Raw genomic sequence first — 13786 nt, forward strand, 5'->3', positions numbered from 1 at the left:
AGACGCTGCTGCAGCTTGGGCGGGGCGACGTTGATCCGCTGCTCGTCGTTCTACGAGGAGGTGCCGTGGACACGCCAGGTGGAGGTTCCGGAGGAGGTCGGGGCGGTCCTGCCTCTTCGGTGTGAGAGGAGGAGCACCACCGAAATAAGGGTTGCTTGTGATCTGCAGGGCGCGTGTCGGTCAGCCGAGGAGTGGGCAGGAGGACGTCCATCAGCCGCTTGCTGCTCGGCAAGGACTGGCGGTGCTCACGTCGGGAAGAGGTTACGGCGGAGGCAGCGGCGGGCCGGTCTCCTCAGTGAGGGAGAGACGGCACCACCGACACAGAGGGTTATTTGTGATACGGAGGGCACGCGCAGGCATGTCGAGGAGTGGGCAGGAGTCGCACCGTGCCTGTGCGCAGAGCCGCCACTCGGGGCACGATGCCCAAGTAGTGCCAGGAATAGAGTCCCCGCCACACCGACAGGCGCCTCTCATGCGGTGTGCGCGCCCTCCTTTTCTCCTGGGCATCCCTCCGGTACGGTCACCTGACTGCAGTAAAAAAGTCCACGTGCCAGATTGGGCCGCCCTCCTGCGGGAGGGATCGTGCAATCATGGCCTCGTCGTCAGCAGCCTCATTGCGTGGGATACCGCAGTACGATGGAGAGAACATGAAGTCCACAGAGTGACCTCGCTGTATCAAGGAGAGCAGCATAATCCAACTCTCTTCAGTAACGTAGCCTCGCACGGCCAGTGGGGCAGCGCGGAGTGCCTCAGTTGCCGACGGGGAGTCCGTTGCCACCAGGATTCGTGTGGGCGATTGGGATGTTTCCAGACAAAAGGTATGAGATGTCTAATGCCATTTTCAGTGGCAAGGCACTCTGCTCTATATGAGCGTGCGAGCCTGCCAGCTGCTGCACGATGGACCTCCACAGGGAGATCATTTGTCGTGGTGGAGCCATACAATAGTGCAGCGGATCCAGATGCGAGCTCGGCGTGAGATGAAGAAACGTCTGTCCATAATTCAAAATCATACGCTCCCAGAGAGGAGTAAATAGAATCAATAGCCGTGCGCTTGACGCCGTCAGAGGCGTCTTGGGCAAAGCGTGGCTGATAAATTCCACTTTATTGCAGCTCACAGTGTCCCAGAGGAAAATTACGATGTTGAATAGGAGGAGCACGATTGTGGCTGTGGGGTGTCCCAATAATATTACATACGCGGCGCAATCCATTAACAACAGCATCCTCGGAAGCGGGATCGATGTCGCCGCTTTTCATGCATGGACGGCGGAATGGACTCCAATCAGATTGCGCCACACACGTCCTTAATACATCGGAGAAGTGTGAGGCGTTCGTGTTGAGTGGGTGCGCGGAACCCAATGTTCCTCTGCAGCGGTGCCGGATTGGCGGCCAGGTGGACAGAAGTATCCTTCTTTGATGCGCGTGGGCCGAGCGATGCTGTGCAGCTGTCGCCGTGCCGCACTTCCAGGCTGTGGAGGTGAATGAGGGCCGGACACGGTGCGATTGCCTCGACGCCGTCGTGCAACGCACTGTGGACGCACCCAACCAGAAAGGATCGCGTGGTGTGCCGGGACGCTCCAGCCTCCGCACCCGGCCGCAGCTGATGGCGGCGTGGCACGGTCCGCATCGCAGCAACGGTGACATGCAAACCAAAATTGAGGTGTCGATCAATCGCATTGCCGAGCAGACGCACCGGGTGGAACTTGACGCGTGGGTTCCCATCGCCCAGACGATGGTCGGCAGCGTCCTCGTCAGACTGTCGGTGTGAGGCGATGCAGAACAGAGCGGCCCGCTCCTATCCGCGTTGATATTCAGGCTGTGCTCGGCAGCAAATGTGGCCACAAGCGACACGGCAGTTGGCATTGCCGCAGCACGGACACGGATGTCCACATACAAGGCAACAAGCGTGCGGCCGTCAGCGTGAATGAACGCCGACGCAAAGTGAATGCTGTACAGGCAGCGCAGCAGACCATCCACGTGGTGGAGTAGGAGCTGCGGCCCAAGGAAGCCGCATTGGGCTGCCCCGGCTGAGGCGAGCCGCTGTCAGGAATATTCTCGATGAGCACACACCCCAACGCAGCCCCCTCGCAGGTGATTGCGCTACCAGCGTTGGGAGCGACGGCCCAGGCGCGGTAGCCCGTCGAGCACGGCCAGCACTCGCCCATCGTCCGCGGTGTCGAACGCAGTCGAGATGCCGATCCGGACGGCGAGAGAGCGGTGACGGCGACGGTGCAGCGCGGGACGCCGCCCCTAGCAGGACAGAGAGCAGCGGGATGGGCCGGCAACTCTCCCTGTGCGGCATGTGTCCTTCCCGTGTCTGTGGATGCGAGTGGTGTCCCTCTTTTCCCGGGAACCTCGCAGGCTGCCGTCAGCGAGGGAGGTATTGATCATCGTTCTGTGCAAGCAGCGGTGCAATATGGCGCAGAAACTCATTCAATACGCCGACGGGTCCAGGGGCCATGCCAGGCAAACAGTCGCGGATGGCCGAGTCAGGCACACGGCGTGAAGGACCAGTTTATATCTCAGCCACCAGAGGGCACGCAAGCACAGGGTGTGCGGACAACAGTGAGGATCGCAGCAAGTGCGACGCGGACAGTGTGACGGACGAGCGGGTTGCCTGCTGCAGAGGCAGAGCACAGACGCGGTCCCAGGAGTGCCGCAGCACAGCCGATCCCAGTGAGCAGGAACGTGGTGCCTCCATGCCTCGAGCATCACAGGCTTGGGCTCGAGAGGGCACCAGGCTGTTTCGCACGGGCCTCTGGCAGCATGGAGAAAACACGGCGAAGGGTATGATTGCGTTCCTCCCATTTGCGGAGAGCTTCAGCACGGGGCAGGCTGCCTCCCGGTAAGAAAGTACGCTCGTTGCATGCTGTCGCCGCAACAGACTCGGCCTGCTCCATTCCGTCCGTCGTGATTCCTCTGGTCTGTCACGACTGCCGCGCGGTATGGTATATTTGCGCATCCCCAACCATGTGGTCACAGCGGCCAGAGGTGTTCCACACGCCGAGGTGGAAGAATCACAGTCAGCTTCACGCAGGAAAAAGACGACATGTTTCCGTTGTGGCAGCATGCCTGCCTGTCGTGGGATGCCGTCCTCCGTCCCTGCAGTTTGGGATGGCAGATGTTGGTCCGAGCCCATGTAAACGGGTGGAAGTACAGTGGGAGACATGCAGCACGCGTTGCGCATTCACATTGGGAAACGAGACGCTGCGGCCGCTGATACGCGTTGCCTGTGCCGTGTCGTCGGACAGCTCACACTCCATGCCGCTTGAGGTGGCGAGGCCCTCTCCTGACGTCGTGGATGGTGAGCGACCGTCCCGGAGCTCATGGTGTGAATTCAGGTCAACCGCAATAGGTGTTGCAGGAACAAGACGACGAATGTCGCTCGCAAAGTGAGCAGCGTGGGCAATTACTGTAGGAAGGCTGCAGAGGTTCACCACGCACATGCTGGGGCTGGCCGGTGGGCACACGCGGAGGGCGGTGGTCTCCAGGCAGTTGGTTCCAGCAGCGACAGGCGCTCGCACGGAAAGGTGTGGCGCACCACGAAGGCCACGCCACCGGCACACCCACTGCAGGCCTGGTGGAAGTCAATGCAGACAATGAGCCTCGTCGCTGGCACTCTGGTGCCTGCTCTCCTGCAGAAGAGCCATTTCGCGCCGGTGCTGCGCCAGTCAAGCAGCAAGGGCAATCCTGAGGGGCGAAGGGCCTAAAGTTCTGAGATGCGGCTCTTGCGGACACCACCGCAGCGGGTGATGCCGGCAAAGTGACCGCGATGAAACGACTGTTCGGTTGTCAGTCGGGCTGCAGGCAAACCGCCTCGCCGCTCCACAACCAACAGTGCATGGGACCTTCTCGAGGGGTGACGCCGTCGTGGTCCCCATCACGCCCGCAGCAATGCCCTGCCGCAATCACTCGCACAGAGAGACAATAAAGAGTCTTGTGGATGTGTGCCGAGAGCACAGCGACTGTCATCGTCAGAGAAGGCCATCGTGGCACATTCCGTCACGCACCAGCACACACCGAGCAACGCACGCACCCGGCAGAACAAACACACAGGGGAAAGAAGAATGACCCCAAGAGCAGGCAACACCTTCACACATGGCGGACATCGCACAGCCGCGTCAGCCGGCCTCCAGCACCATGCAAAAGCGTACCACACGCATCCATCCAATGACACCGTGATTCCCACCGCCAACGGTAGACACGCAGCGACCATACTATGTCAGCACGGGATGCAGGCCAACGTCCCACCGTCGCCAAAACATTCCTGCAGAGCACTGCGCAACTAAGTATATGTGTGTGCTGGAGGAGCGGAAGAGAAGAGGAGCACAGGGAGGCACATCAACACAGCAAGAGGCACAACTGGAGGGCAGCGAGAAATGCGGCAGGGCCCCAACCTCAACAACCACGCACGGTGGCAACACACTCACATCCACACAAAAAAAGAAAAAAACAAAACAAATCCTTAAAGAAAAACACGGCGGCAGGGTGTGGCTGTGTGTGTGGCGCTGCGGGTGTCTGCCAGCCCTGACCGCAAAGAAAACAAAACAAGAGGGAAGAAATGTGTGCTCCGCCCCACAGGCCCTCGTCGCACGCCCACACGTCACGGCTCCCTCAGCGCGCCGTTCGTCGCGGCCCCTCCTCATGCGTGCAGCAGGCGAGGCGCACAGGGCCGTCGTCATGTGCGTGTCGGTGGTGTGCGAGTGGAGCAGTTGGGCGGAAACACACGGCACCCCTCGCAGGAAGAGTGCAGCAACAAACAATTAAAGAGGGAAGAGTAGAAAAGAAAAAACGTCCATAGTGATTGCCCCAAAAGCAAAAAGAAAAGATGGGGAAGTGAGTGAAAAGAAAAATAAAAAGTAAAAACAAACACAAGCACACATAAATAAAAAGAAATTAAGAAAAAAACACACAACTGGAAAAAAAGACGTTCAAAATATTTTAAAGCAAACAGCAAAAGAAAAATTAAAAACAATTAAAACAATCATAAGAGGACAAAAAACAGAAACAGTTACGGTGCTCCGCCCATGCAGCCAGGCAGGACGGCAGCGGTGCGTGTCGTGCAAAAGAGAGCACCAACGGGCCTGCATGGGTGTGCATGCATATATACAATGGGCACATTATGTGTGTGCCTCGTGGGGTGAGGTGAGGGCGAGAGTCCATGCAAGGGGACACACACACAGAGAGAGAGAAGGAAGAGTGTGTGTGGGCGGTGCACGGCTCTCTCTCTCACTCACTCTCACGCGGCCACCACCGCAGCCGCAGCCGCACACGCAACAACAACAAGAAGAAGCAAAAGAGGGGAGGTGGCGTGGGAGACCGCGGTGCTGCCGTCACTGTCGCCAGTCGTCGCCGTTGTATTTTTCATGGATTTGGCTTCGAATGGTGCTTCTTTCGGATTGGCATCTTTATTTTCATTTTGTTTTCCCTCTGCTGTCCCTGCGGCATCAGCTGCTGGATCATCGTCTCCAGTTGTTTGGGTGCCGTTGGGATTTGTTATATTCGATGCTCCCTCCGCGCCAGAAGATAAACTTCGCTGCTCTTCAGTGCCTGCTGAGATCACCTCTGTGGTGCCGGTACCAGCTCCTTCTTTCATTGTCTCTCCCTTTTCCTCCGTATCATCCTCTTCCTTTTCCTCTTCTTCTTCTTCTTCTTCGTCATCTTCGGCTTCGGCTTCGTCAGTTTTCTCCTTTTTATCGTCTTCTTTTTGATCCTTTTTGCCCGTCGTTGGATTTACCGTTTCTGGTGCTTCTCCTCCTTCGGGTTGTGTTGCCTGTGGCGAGTTCGTTTGCACTTCCGGCAATTCTGGCGCCTTTGATGATGCTGGTGCTTTAGGCACTGCCTGTTCACTTTTTTGGCCACCACCTCCAGCAACACCTGTGGTCTCTCCTTTGTCGCTTTGAGGTTTCTCTTCACTTGACGCATTATCCGAAGAACCTGGAGCTGCTTCAGCTCGTTCACCACCGCAGACACCGCACCACAGCACGCAGAGGGCACACACCAGCAGCACACGGCCAGTCGTCATCATCACGGCTGCACACACAGTCTAGGGAGGGATAAAGAGAGGAGGATGAGAAGAACACACACATCAGCAGCATGGAAAAGGAGGAGCAGCGTTTGCATGAGGGTTGTTGTCATGAGCATGGGGGACGCGTGCACGCAGGAAGAACAGGCAACAATGAAACACCGGACAGCACGGCACACAACTCCACGGCATGTAAGACCCACCCGCAGCTGCCCCAAAAATGGAAGGGAAAGAGGGGGCAACAGTACGGCAGGAACACAGTGATGCCGGTGCGGAAAAGGATCCCAGAACGGCGTGAAAAAGAAACAAAAAACAGTCTTCCCCCACAGCGGCCACATCCAACAACGCAAGTAATAATAACGGAAACAAACACCACACACGGCAACTCACAGCGGCAGTGAGTTCCCTGTCGCCAATCTTCATGGCTGCACGCTACCGCACTCCTCGTGAGTCCATCGCTCCGCCGCCTTCCTCCTTCCCGCGGCTCCCCCGCACGAACAGCCACGGCACACAATCGGGTCCATCCACACCCGTCGCCACGCCGCCCTCAACGACCCAACAGTCAACCGCCCAAAAACCGTTGCGGAAATCACACACCCGCAACAAAGCACGCGACGCAACATCGTCTCACGTGGACCCCGCCGTCAGAAGAACGTCATGTCAACCGTTTGGCCGGCACACGGTACAATCAATCAACAGAACAGAGAAGTAAGACAGGCACTCAATCAAGGACTCTCCACGCACACAGCCCTTTTGATGCCGCCGCTGCTGCCACGGGCACGGTACCCGAGCGGAAAATGACACGCAGTAAAAGGCCTCGCAAGAGAAAAACAATCCACACGTCCATATGCAAGGCGCCACTCAGGCTGCTGCAGCTGCAGGGTCTGTGGGCAAAAAGCGCCTTACTGAATCCCGCCAGTTATGTCAGTCTCCCCTCCCACCAATGTAGGCGCATAATGCACGGCGTGCGTCCACAGGCATCCACTCCCGGTGCCCTAGCAACACTTCAGAACACACATAATGGAGAAGGGAAGTATCATTACACAATGCCAAAGCAGCTAAATAAAAATAGGGAAATCAAAACCACACAGATCCCTCGTACACGCACACAAACACAGCACAGTATCCTCCAGAAGAAGTCAAACAATTTCTTATCCCAACCCATAATGCACGCGTGGTGCCGCCACATCAGCAACCAACACAATAGAGGGAGAGTGCATACAGCATGTCCCTGGTACAAAGTATACGGACAAGCAGAGCGTATGTATATACTGATAGGAACATGCCAGTTGATATAGGCCTTTCTCTCTTGCACCCACTGCTGAGTGTTGGCACCGCGGCGGCAGCGGCAAGCAGAAGAAGCAGCGGAAAGGGACAAGCAGCAGCCGCAGTGTTACTGCCGTGGATCGGAGGCGGGGCGTCCTTCATGTCTGCCTCCCAACCCCCGCACACCACCGCCGCTTCCTCCTCCCTCGGCGGAGGGTCCACGGCGCCCTGCGCGTCATCAGCGGCATCAGGGCTTCTTGGTCCCGTGGCTGTGGCACCGCCACCGGCCTTGTCGCTGGCGGCCTCATCTCATAATGGTTGTCCCACAACAGACGTCACACCATCGGCGGCCACATCGTCGATGTCCGGAAGATCGCTCTCCTTCTCCGCCTCCTGCGGCGCACCCGCGGTGACACTGGGCAAGCGCACTCCGTTGCCGTCGTGGCACCTGAGGCGACTTCCCTCTTCTCTGGCGACGGATGCTTCTGGGGAGCAGCCGTGTCCACATACTTCGGTGGTGTGTCATGGACGGTCCCAATGCTCTCTGGATCGGGGACGGATGCCCGTGGCAAAGCTTGTTCAGTAGATGCCAGTGAAACCGTCCTGCTCCACACCCTCTCTCACATCGCCACCCCACGAAACCATTGGAAGCAGGCTGCCGCTGGTGGCGGATATCGTGCACACCTGCGCGTGGTCACGGAATATAGCTTTTCCCTCGTCGTAGGGCGGAGCAACCCACGTAATCGTCGCCTCGGCCGTGCATGGGGCACAACGGGCGTTACCCTCTTCAGTCACTCTCAGACGCACCCGCATGCCGAGGCACCGCAATGCCGCATGCATGGCAGCACCGAGATGTATGTTTCTTCCGGGTCCCTCGCATCCGTCGTGTTGGTGGGAGGCGTGTCCAGACACCACGAAGCGGGCTTGTCCCCAGGCACCGCAGACAAATATTCTCCCCTCCAAATAACAGCGGCAGCATTTCTCACATCCGGTGCGGGACCAATGATGGGGCAGCTGTCCATCGGGCGTTTTGCTGACCCTTCATGGATACTCCGTCTACACACCAACCACTCGAATACCGATCCAACGTGCAGCGTCTGGCATGAACGCCCGCTTCGCAGAAAATGTGGGGATATTCACTCATGTTCGGTGCGGAGCACTTCCTCTGCAGCAGCGCACAGCACGAATTCCTTCACCAGCGCATCGGCTCCGCCATCTCCCACTTCACCCTCATGCAGCCCAGGTCAGCCGGTGCGGCCAGCGTCAGCTCCGTGCGGCAGACGGCACAACCAATCGGTGCCATCCACTCATCCTTCGCGTGGCGCTGCGACCAGTGCGACTCCAGCGTCCTCCCGTCACCATCGCCATCCTGCAGCTCCATGCCATCAATGTCGTCGCGGTCGCGGGGCTCCCTCGCAGCCATCGCGGCAGTCGTCGAGTGCACCACCACCGACAGCGCTATGCCACGCACAGCACCATGTCAGCATTGGCAACACCAGTGGAACAATGCCCAGCACGCACCGTGAACCGACTGCAAACGCTGCCCGTGGCAAATGGGGGCACAATCAAAGGACCCTCCAGTGGCTGCACGAGCAGACAATCCGCATGCAGTTTGAAAGCATCAGGGACAACTTCATTCTCGAGAATGATCCCGTGCGCAGAGGATACAACGTCATCCTCACACTCGCAATTGCCATTCAATGAATTCATTGCGTAGTACCTCTCTGAGATCCAATGCTTCCCGGCATCATCCAGGTCCCTTGTGGATACGTTGATGCGGATGGGCATCCATCCTTCCCAATGAAGGTGTATGGCTGCAGCGCACCAACTGCTCAAAAGGGTGCGTCCCTCACAACAACGCGGATCCAACTCGTGCTGTCGGCACGCATCACATATTCAACAAATCGAGGGTACGTCAAAGTGACAGCAAAGCACCCGCCGGCAATCACACCACAAACATCATCACATGCAGCAGCACCAGCGTCTCAAACTAATGTGGGGTGTAGAGCAAGTAAGCCATTGATGTGGGTGTTAGGCAAATATTTCGTGGCTCGCTGAAGCAACAAGGACCGATTGCGTGGGAAGAAACAAAGAACAGGAGAATACAAAAGGGAATATTCAGCCATCCGCACTTTAAGAAGAAAACCAATCAATGAAAGTAAAATGGGTGCACCCAACCACAACAGAAGCAAAGATTCAAAACAAAAAACAAAAAGCCGAAGCGTGGGACGACCAGCGCACACACACTCTCATTGCTCCCGTAAAGCAAAACACACACACAGAGGGAGAGAGAGAGAGGTCGCCCACTCAATGCAATAAAAACAAAACAGAAACAGTTACGGTGCTCCGCCCACGCAGCCAGGCAGGACGGCAGCGGTGCGTGTCGTGCAAAAGAGAGCACCAACGGGCCTGCATGGGTGTGCATGCATATATACAATGGGCACATTATTGTGTGTGCCTCGTGGGGTGAGGTGAGGGCGAGAGTCCATGCAAGGGGACACAAACACAGAGTGAGAGAAGGACGAGTGTGTGTGCGGGCGGTGCATGGCTCTCTCTCCCTCACTCTCACGCGGCCACCACCGCAGCCGCAGCCGCACACACAACAACAACAAGAAGAAGCAAAAGAGGGGAGGTGGTGTGGGAGACCGCGGTGCTGCCGTCACCGTCGCCAGTCGTCGCCGTTGTATTTTTCGTGGCTGTGGCTTCGACTGGTGTTTCTTTCGGATTGGCATCTTTATTTTCATTTTGTTTTCCCTCTGCTGTCCCTGCACCATCAGCTGCTGGATGATCGCCTCCAGTTGTTTGTGTGCTGTTGGGATTTGTTATATTCGATGCTCCCTCCGCACCAGAAGATAAAATTGGCTGCTCTTGACTGCCTGCTGAGATCACCTCTGTGTTGGCGGTAACGGCTTCTCCTTTCCTTGTCTCCTCTTCCTTCGCACCATTCTCTTCCTGTTCCTCAACTGCGTCTTCCTTTTCTTCTTCCTCTTCCTCTTCTTCCTCTTCGTCTTCGTCTTCTTCGTCTTGTTCATCGGAGGTTTCAGTACTCTTGGATTTTTGATCGTTGCTCTCCTTCGTTGGACTTGCCGTTCCTGATGCTTCACTTCCGGATGGTGGTGCCTGTGACAGGCCCGGGGCCGCTCCCTGTGATTGTAACGCCGTTGGTGCTGCTGCTTGAGGCGCTGCCGGTCCACCGCTTTGGCCACCTTTTCCAGCGACAGCTGTGGTCACTTCGTCATCTTGAGATTCCTTGTCTTTACTGGGCGAAGAAGGTGGTCCAGATGGTTCACCACAGCAGACACCGCACCACAGCACGCAGAGGGCACACACCAGCAGCACACGGCCAGTCATCATCATCGCCATCACTCCTGTCACTTGCGTGCAGCCTTCAGCACAAACTAACAACACGTCAAAGCAGAGTGAAAGCAAAAAGAAGAGACAAGTCACACGGTAACACGCACAGTCCCATCCAGCAACGAGAGTCACGCACCACAACAACAATTGGGTGGGCGCGGTTCAACAACAATCAAAAGCGAAAAAAAAAAAAGAATTTATCCTCGCCCGTGACCCGTTCCTCACACTGCCACAATTTCACTATTACTGTTATTCCCTCTCCTCAGTCCCTCACAGGCACGCCACGCTCAATTCAACACGCGCCCCTCCAGCACAGGCCTCGGAATCGTCGGGCCCTCCCAGCACACGCAGCCGTCATGCGCTCCCGCTGCGCCAAAAAGTCCGCCACTTCCTCCCAGTCGAACAGCTCCGTGTCCTCCACGTCCCTCACAATCGCCGGCATGCCCCGGCTGCGCAACACACACAGCGCCACAATGTCGTGCCGCCTCTCCTCAAAAATTATGAGCGCAACGCCCAACGCGTACTGGCGCACGTTTGCCATGCGCTGCAACCACACACCAGTCAGGTTGGCCGTCACGCACTGCATCTTCTTGTCCTCCTTGTGGTTGGAGCACACCTCCCATCCTCTCAGTCCACGGCCTGGTGCTGCAAGAGGCTGACGAGAGGTTTCACCATTGAGTGGAAGACCACATGTGCGGAAACAACGGCCACCCTCACTCCCTCGCACATCTCCACTCCTTCCATTCACTCACCCGCACACAAACGGCAGCAACAAGAGGGACGAGGCAAATAAAATTACATACCGCAGTCCTTCAGTTCTGTCTTCCACTTTGAAGCATTTTCCACGGCAACCGGTCCAACAGAAAACGTGCGGTTGTTGTCCGTGACCCAAAGGCAGAGCGCAGTGGCCCTTTTATCCCCCGAGGCATGCCCTCTCTGAATGCACAGCATGACCTTCCTTCCCTTCCTCAATGGTCGCGGCGATGAGGGCATCCACATGCAGGCTCAGATCAAAAAAGAATTATCGGGCGTTGAACCACACGGCTGAGAGTGTCCCGACGGCCTCCGTCCACACTGTCCCCATGTCACGCGACGCCTACACCCTCTCGCCACTCTCGCAGTCAACAACCATGTGAAGCGATCCCTCCCACTCGGTGACGCGGGGTTAAGGCATTTCGCAGGGGAAATGTCCTCAGAGAACGCCCAGGCACTGCCGTTGTCCGTCGAGCAAATGATTATGGATCAAACATCTTCTGCTTCATTCTTCGCCATCAGAGGAAACACAAGCGTGCCATCCTCCATCACAACACCTGCGCCACCAGAAGCAATGAACTCCGTCCAGTCACCTTCGTGAGAAGCAGAAGAGATCAGTTTCGAGAGTGGTTTGGGGTCGCCACATTCGATCCGTCCACTCCGCTTGCCACCCGTGGGATTCGTGACATCGCCCACAACCAGCTTCGGCTCCAAGCCGTCCTCTCTCCAGCACCCGCCTTCGTAGGACGCATCAGAGCCTCCCGCAAGAGGAAAAACTCCGTGGCCCTTCGTGATTGTTGTGCTCCGCCGCACAACACCCAAACTCTCCTCTCCCTCCGCTGCACCAAGCACAGTGTGTGCCCTCCATATACCTTTTATTGACCTCACCAACAGCAGTGGACCAATTCCACGCAGAGTCAATGTACCCCGCAACAAAAGCAGAAGAAAAGGACATAATTAATTGACCACCTTGATATTCGGCATCCATGTGACCCTCGGCGAAAGCACCAATTACTCCACCAGCACTGATGAGAAAGGGCGAAGAAATGAATCCCTCGTCGTAACTGGAACAGTCCCATCCTTCGGCTGCACTAGCGTCGTCTGCGGCACAAATAGATCGACTCCCTGAAGTAACTCAACATTTATTAAACCACTCATCGCATCACCAACAGGATTCCCCTGCGGCTCGGTGACAGGCGTGGGCCTCCTTCCGGGTGGTGCCGGGGTCATATTGATATTTTAAACGCAAGCAAACTCAGGCCTCGTCACGGACGTGTTGGTCGCCGTGTTGGATGCGGGACTCGGATCGACGGTGTTGGGTCCGTCAGCCGCCGCAGACTGTCGCCAATCCTCGTTCTGACGTGACGGCTCAGCATTCAATTGCGGCGCAGTTGTCTCGCCAGAATTTGTGTCATCCTTCCCTTCACGGGGTGGCGGCAACCGACAGATGCCGTACGGTCAGCATCGCTGCTCCGTGCAGGCGGATGGATGGTTCCATCGGGGGAAATTGACGCCACCACAATTCATAAGGGCCGGCGTATTTATGTGTCGTCACATTCATCTTGAAGGCAACGGTGACTCCCTCTTCTTTCCTTGCACAGCTGGCAGCACAGTTGCTACATGTGTGCACCGCATTGGCCACATGGCACACAGCACCCAGCTCACCATTCCCGCCATGCATGTGCACACCAAAGCCACTGAACGTATAATTCTCACACTGAGCCTCAGCACCGGCAGCAGAACACTTCTTCCACGCCCCCCCACACACACACGATAGCTCAGGCTGCCGTCACTCGGAGCACACGACACATCCACCGTCACAACCACCGCACCCACAGGAAAATAGACTCGGGCAGGGCTCTCCCTCTCCCTCCTCCTCATAGCCACGGAAGAAGACAACAGCCGCCACACGCAACTGCCAGCATGCACTACAAAAGGTGCATTCAAATCCACTGCAATGTGCATCTTGTGTGTGTGGTTGTGTGTGCCTGCAGCAACACAAAGCAAAGAAGTGGAAAAGAGGGAGCAGAGTGTGTGGGGGACGCAAAAAAAATGTACAGCGGGGACGCATAACGGAAACAACAACAAGAAGACCGCTCAAACTCATGACTGCACTGCAGCCCAAGCAGCGGCAATTCACACAATATTTATTGAAAACAAAAAACGTCCCCCTTCGTCTTACGTAAACCCCACCACACAAAATAATTATAAATGAAAAAGAAATCGTCCATTACTGCTCCACACAAATTTAAAATAAGAAAAAAATCGCCTGGCTGCCGCGTGGCCACACCAAACTGTCTGTATGTATTTTGCCCGCAAAAGAAAATTAAAAGATGGCTGCGTGTGCTTCAACCGTCCGACCCTCCATGTGTCCGCACATCGTTTATATTT

At 56.5% G+C, this 13786-nt stretch overlaps 2 protein-coding genes and 3 pseudogenes across 2 annotated transcripts, besides 8 other annotated features; all 5 read right to left on the reverse strand.

Annotated features, from left to right (window-relative positions):
* Positions 1-2232: part of a mobile genetic element that runs on past the window's edge.
* Positions 1-10579: part of a sequence feature (areas not merged during assembly with more than two copies in the genome that could not be assigned to a particular haplotype) that runs on past the window's edge.
* Positions 4841-5007: a sequence feature (A-rich).
* Tc00.1047053506067.140 (mucin-associated surface protein (MASP), putative) lies at positions 5237-6025 on the reverse strand (the record flags this gene model as incomplete). The annotated part of the gene is made up of 1 exon (XM_813912.1): positions 5237-6025. The coding sequence occupies one exon, from the start codon at positions 6023-6025 to the stop codon at positions 5237-5239; it is 789 nt and encodes a 262-aa protein (XP_819005.1).
* Positions 5619-5662: a microsatellite.
* On the reverse strand, positions 8350-8769 carry Tc00.1047053506067.155 (annotated as a pseudogene).
* On the reverse strand, positions 9854-10651 carry Tc00.1047053506067.169 (mucin-associated surface protein (MASP), putative; the record flags this gene model as incomplete). Its single annotated transcript, XM_813920.1, has 1 exon — positions 9854-10651. One exon carries the CDS (start codon positions 10649-10651, stop codon positions 9854-9856), a length of 798 nt encoding a protein of 265 aa, XP_819013.1.
* Positions 10257-10318: a microsatellite.
* Positions 10580-11385: a sequence feature (areas merged during assembly that could not be assigned to a particular haplotype. This can correspond to areas where the two haplotypes were merged or to regions with more than two copies in the genome that were merged during assembly.).
* Positions 10930-11280, reverse strand: Tc00.1047053506067.179 (annotated as a pseudogene).
* Positions 11386-11396: a sequence feature (areas merged during assembly that could not be assigned to a particular haplotype. This can correspond to areas where the two haplotypes were merged or to regions with more than two copies in the genome that were merged during assembly.).
* Positions 11397-13786: part of a sequence feature (areas not merged during assembly with more than two copies in the genome that could not be assigned to a particular haplotype) that runs on past the window's edge.
* On the reverse strand, positions 11473-12537 carry Tc00.1047053506067.189 (annotated as a pseudogene).

Source organism: Trypanosoma cruzi, assembly GCF_000209065.1.
Source record: "Trypanosoma cruzi strain CL Brener chromosome Unknown tcruzi_1047053506067, whole genome shotgun sequence".
Classification (NCBI taxonomy): Eukaryota; Euglenozoa; class Kinetoplastea; order Trypanosomatida; family Trypanosomatidae; genus Trypanosoma; species Trypanosoma cruzi.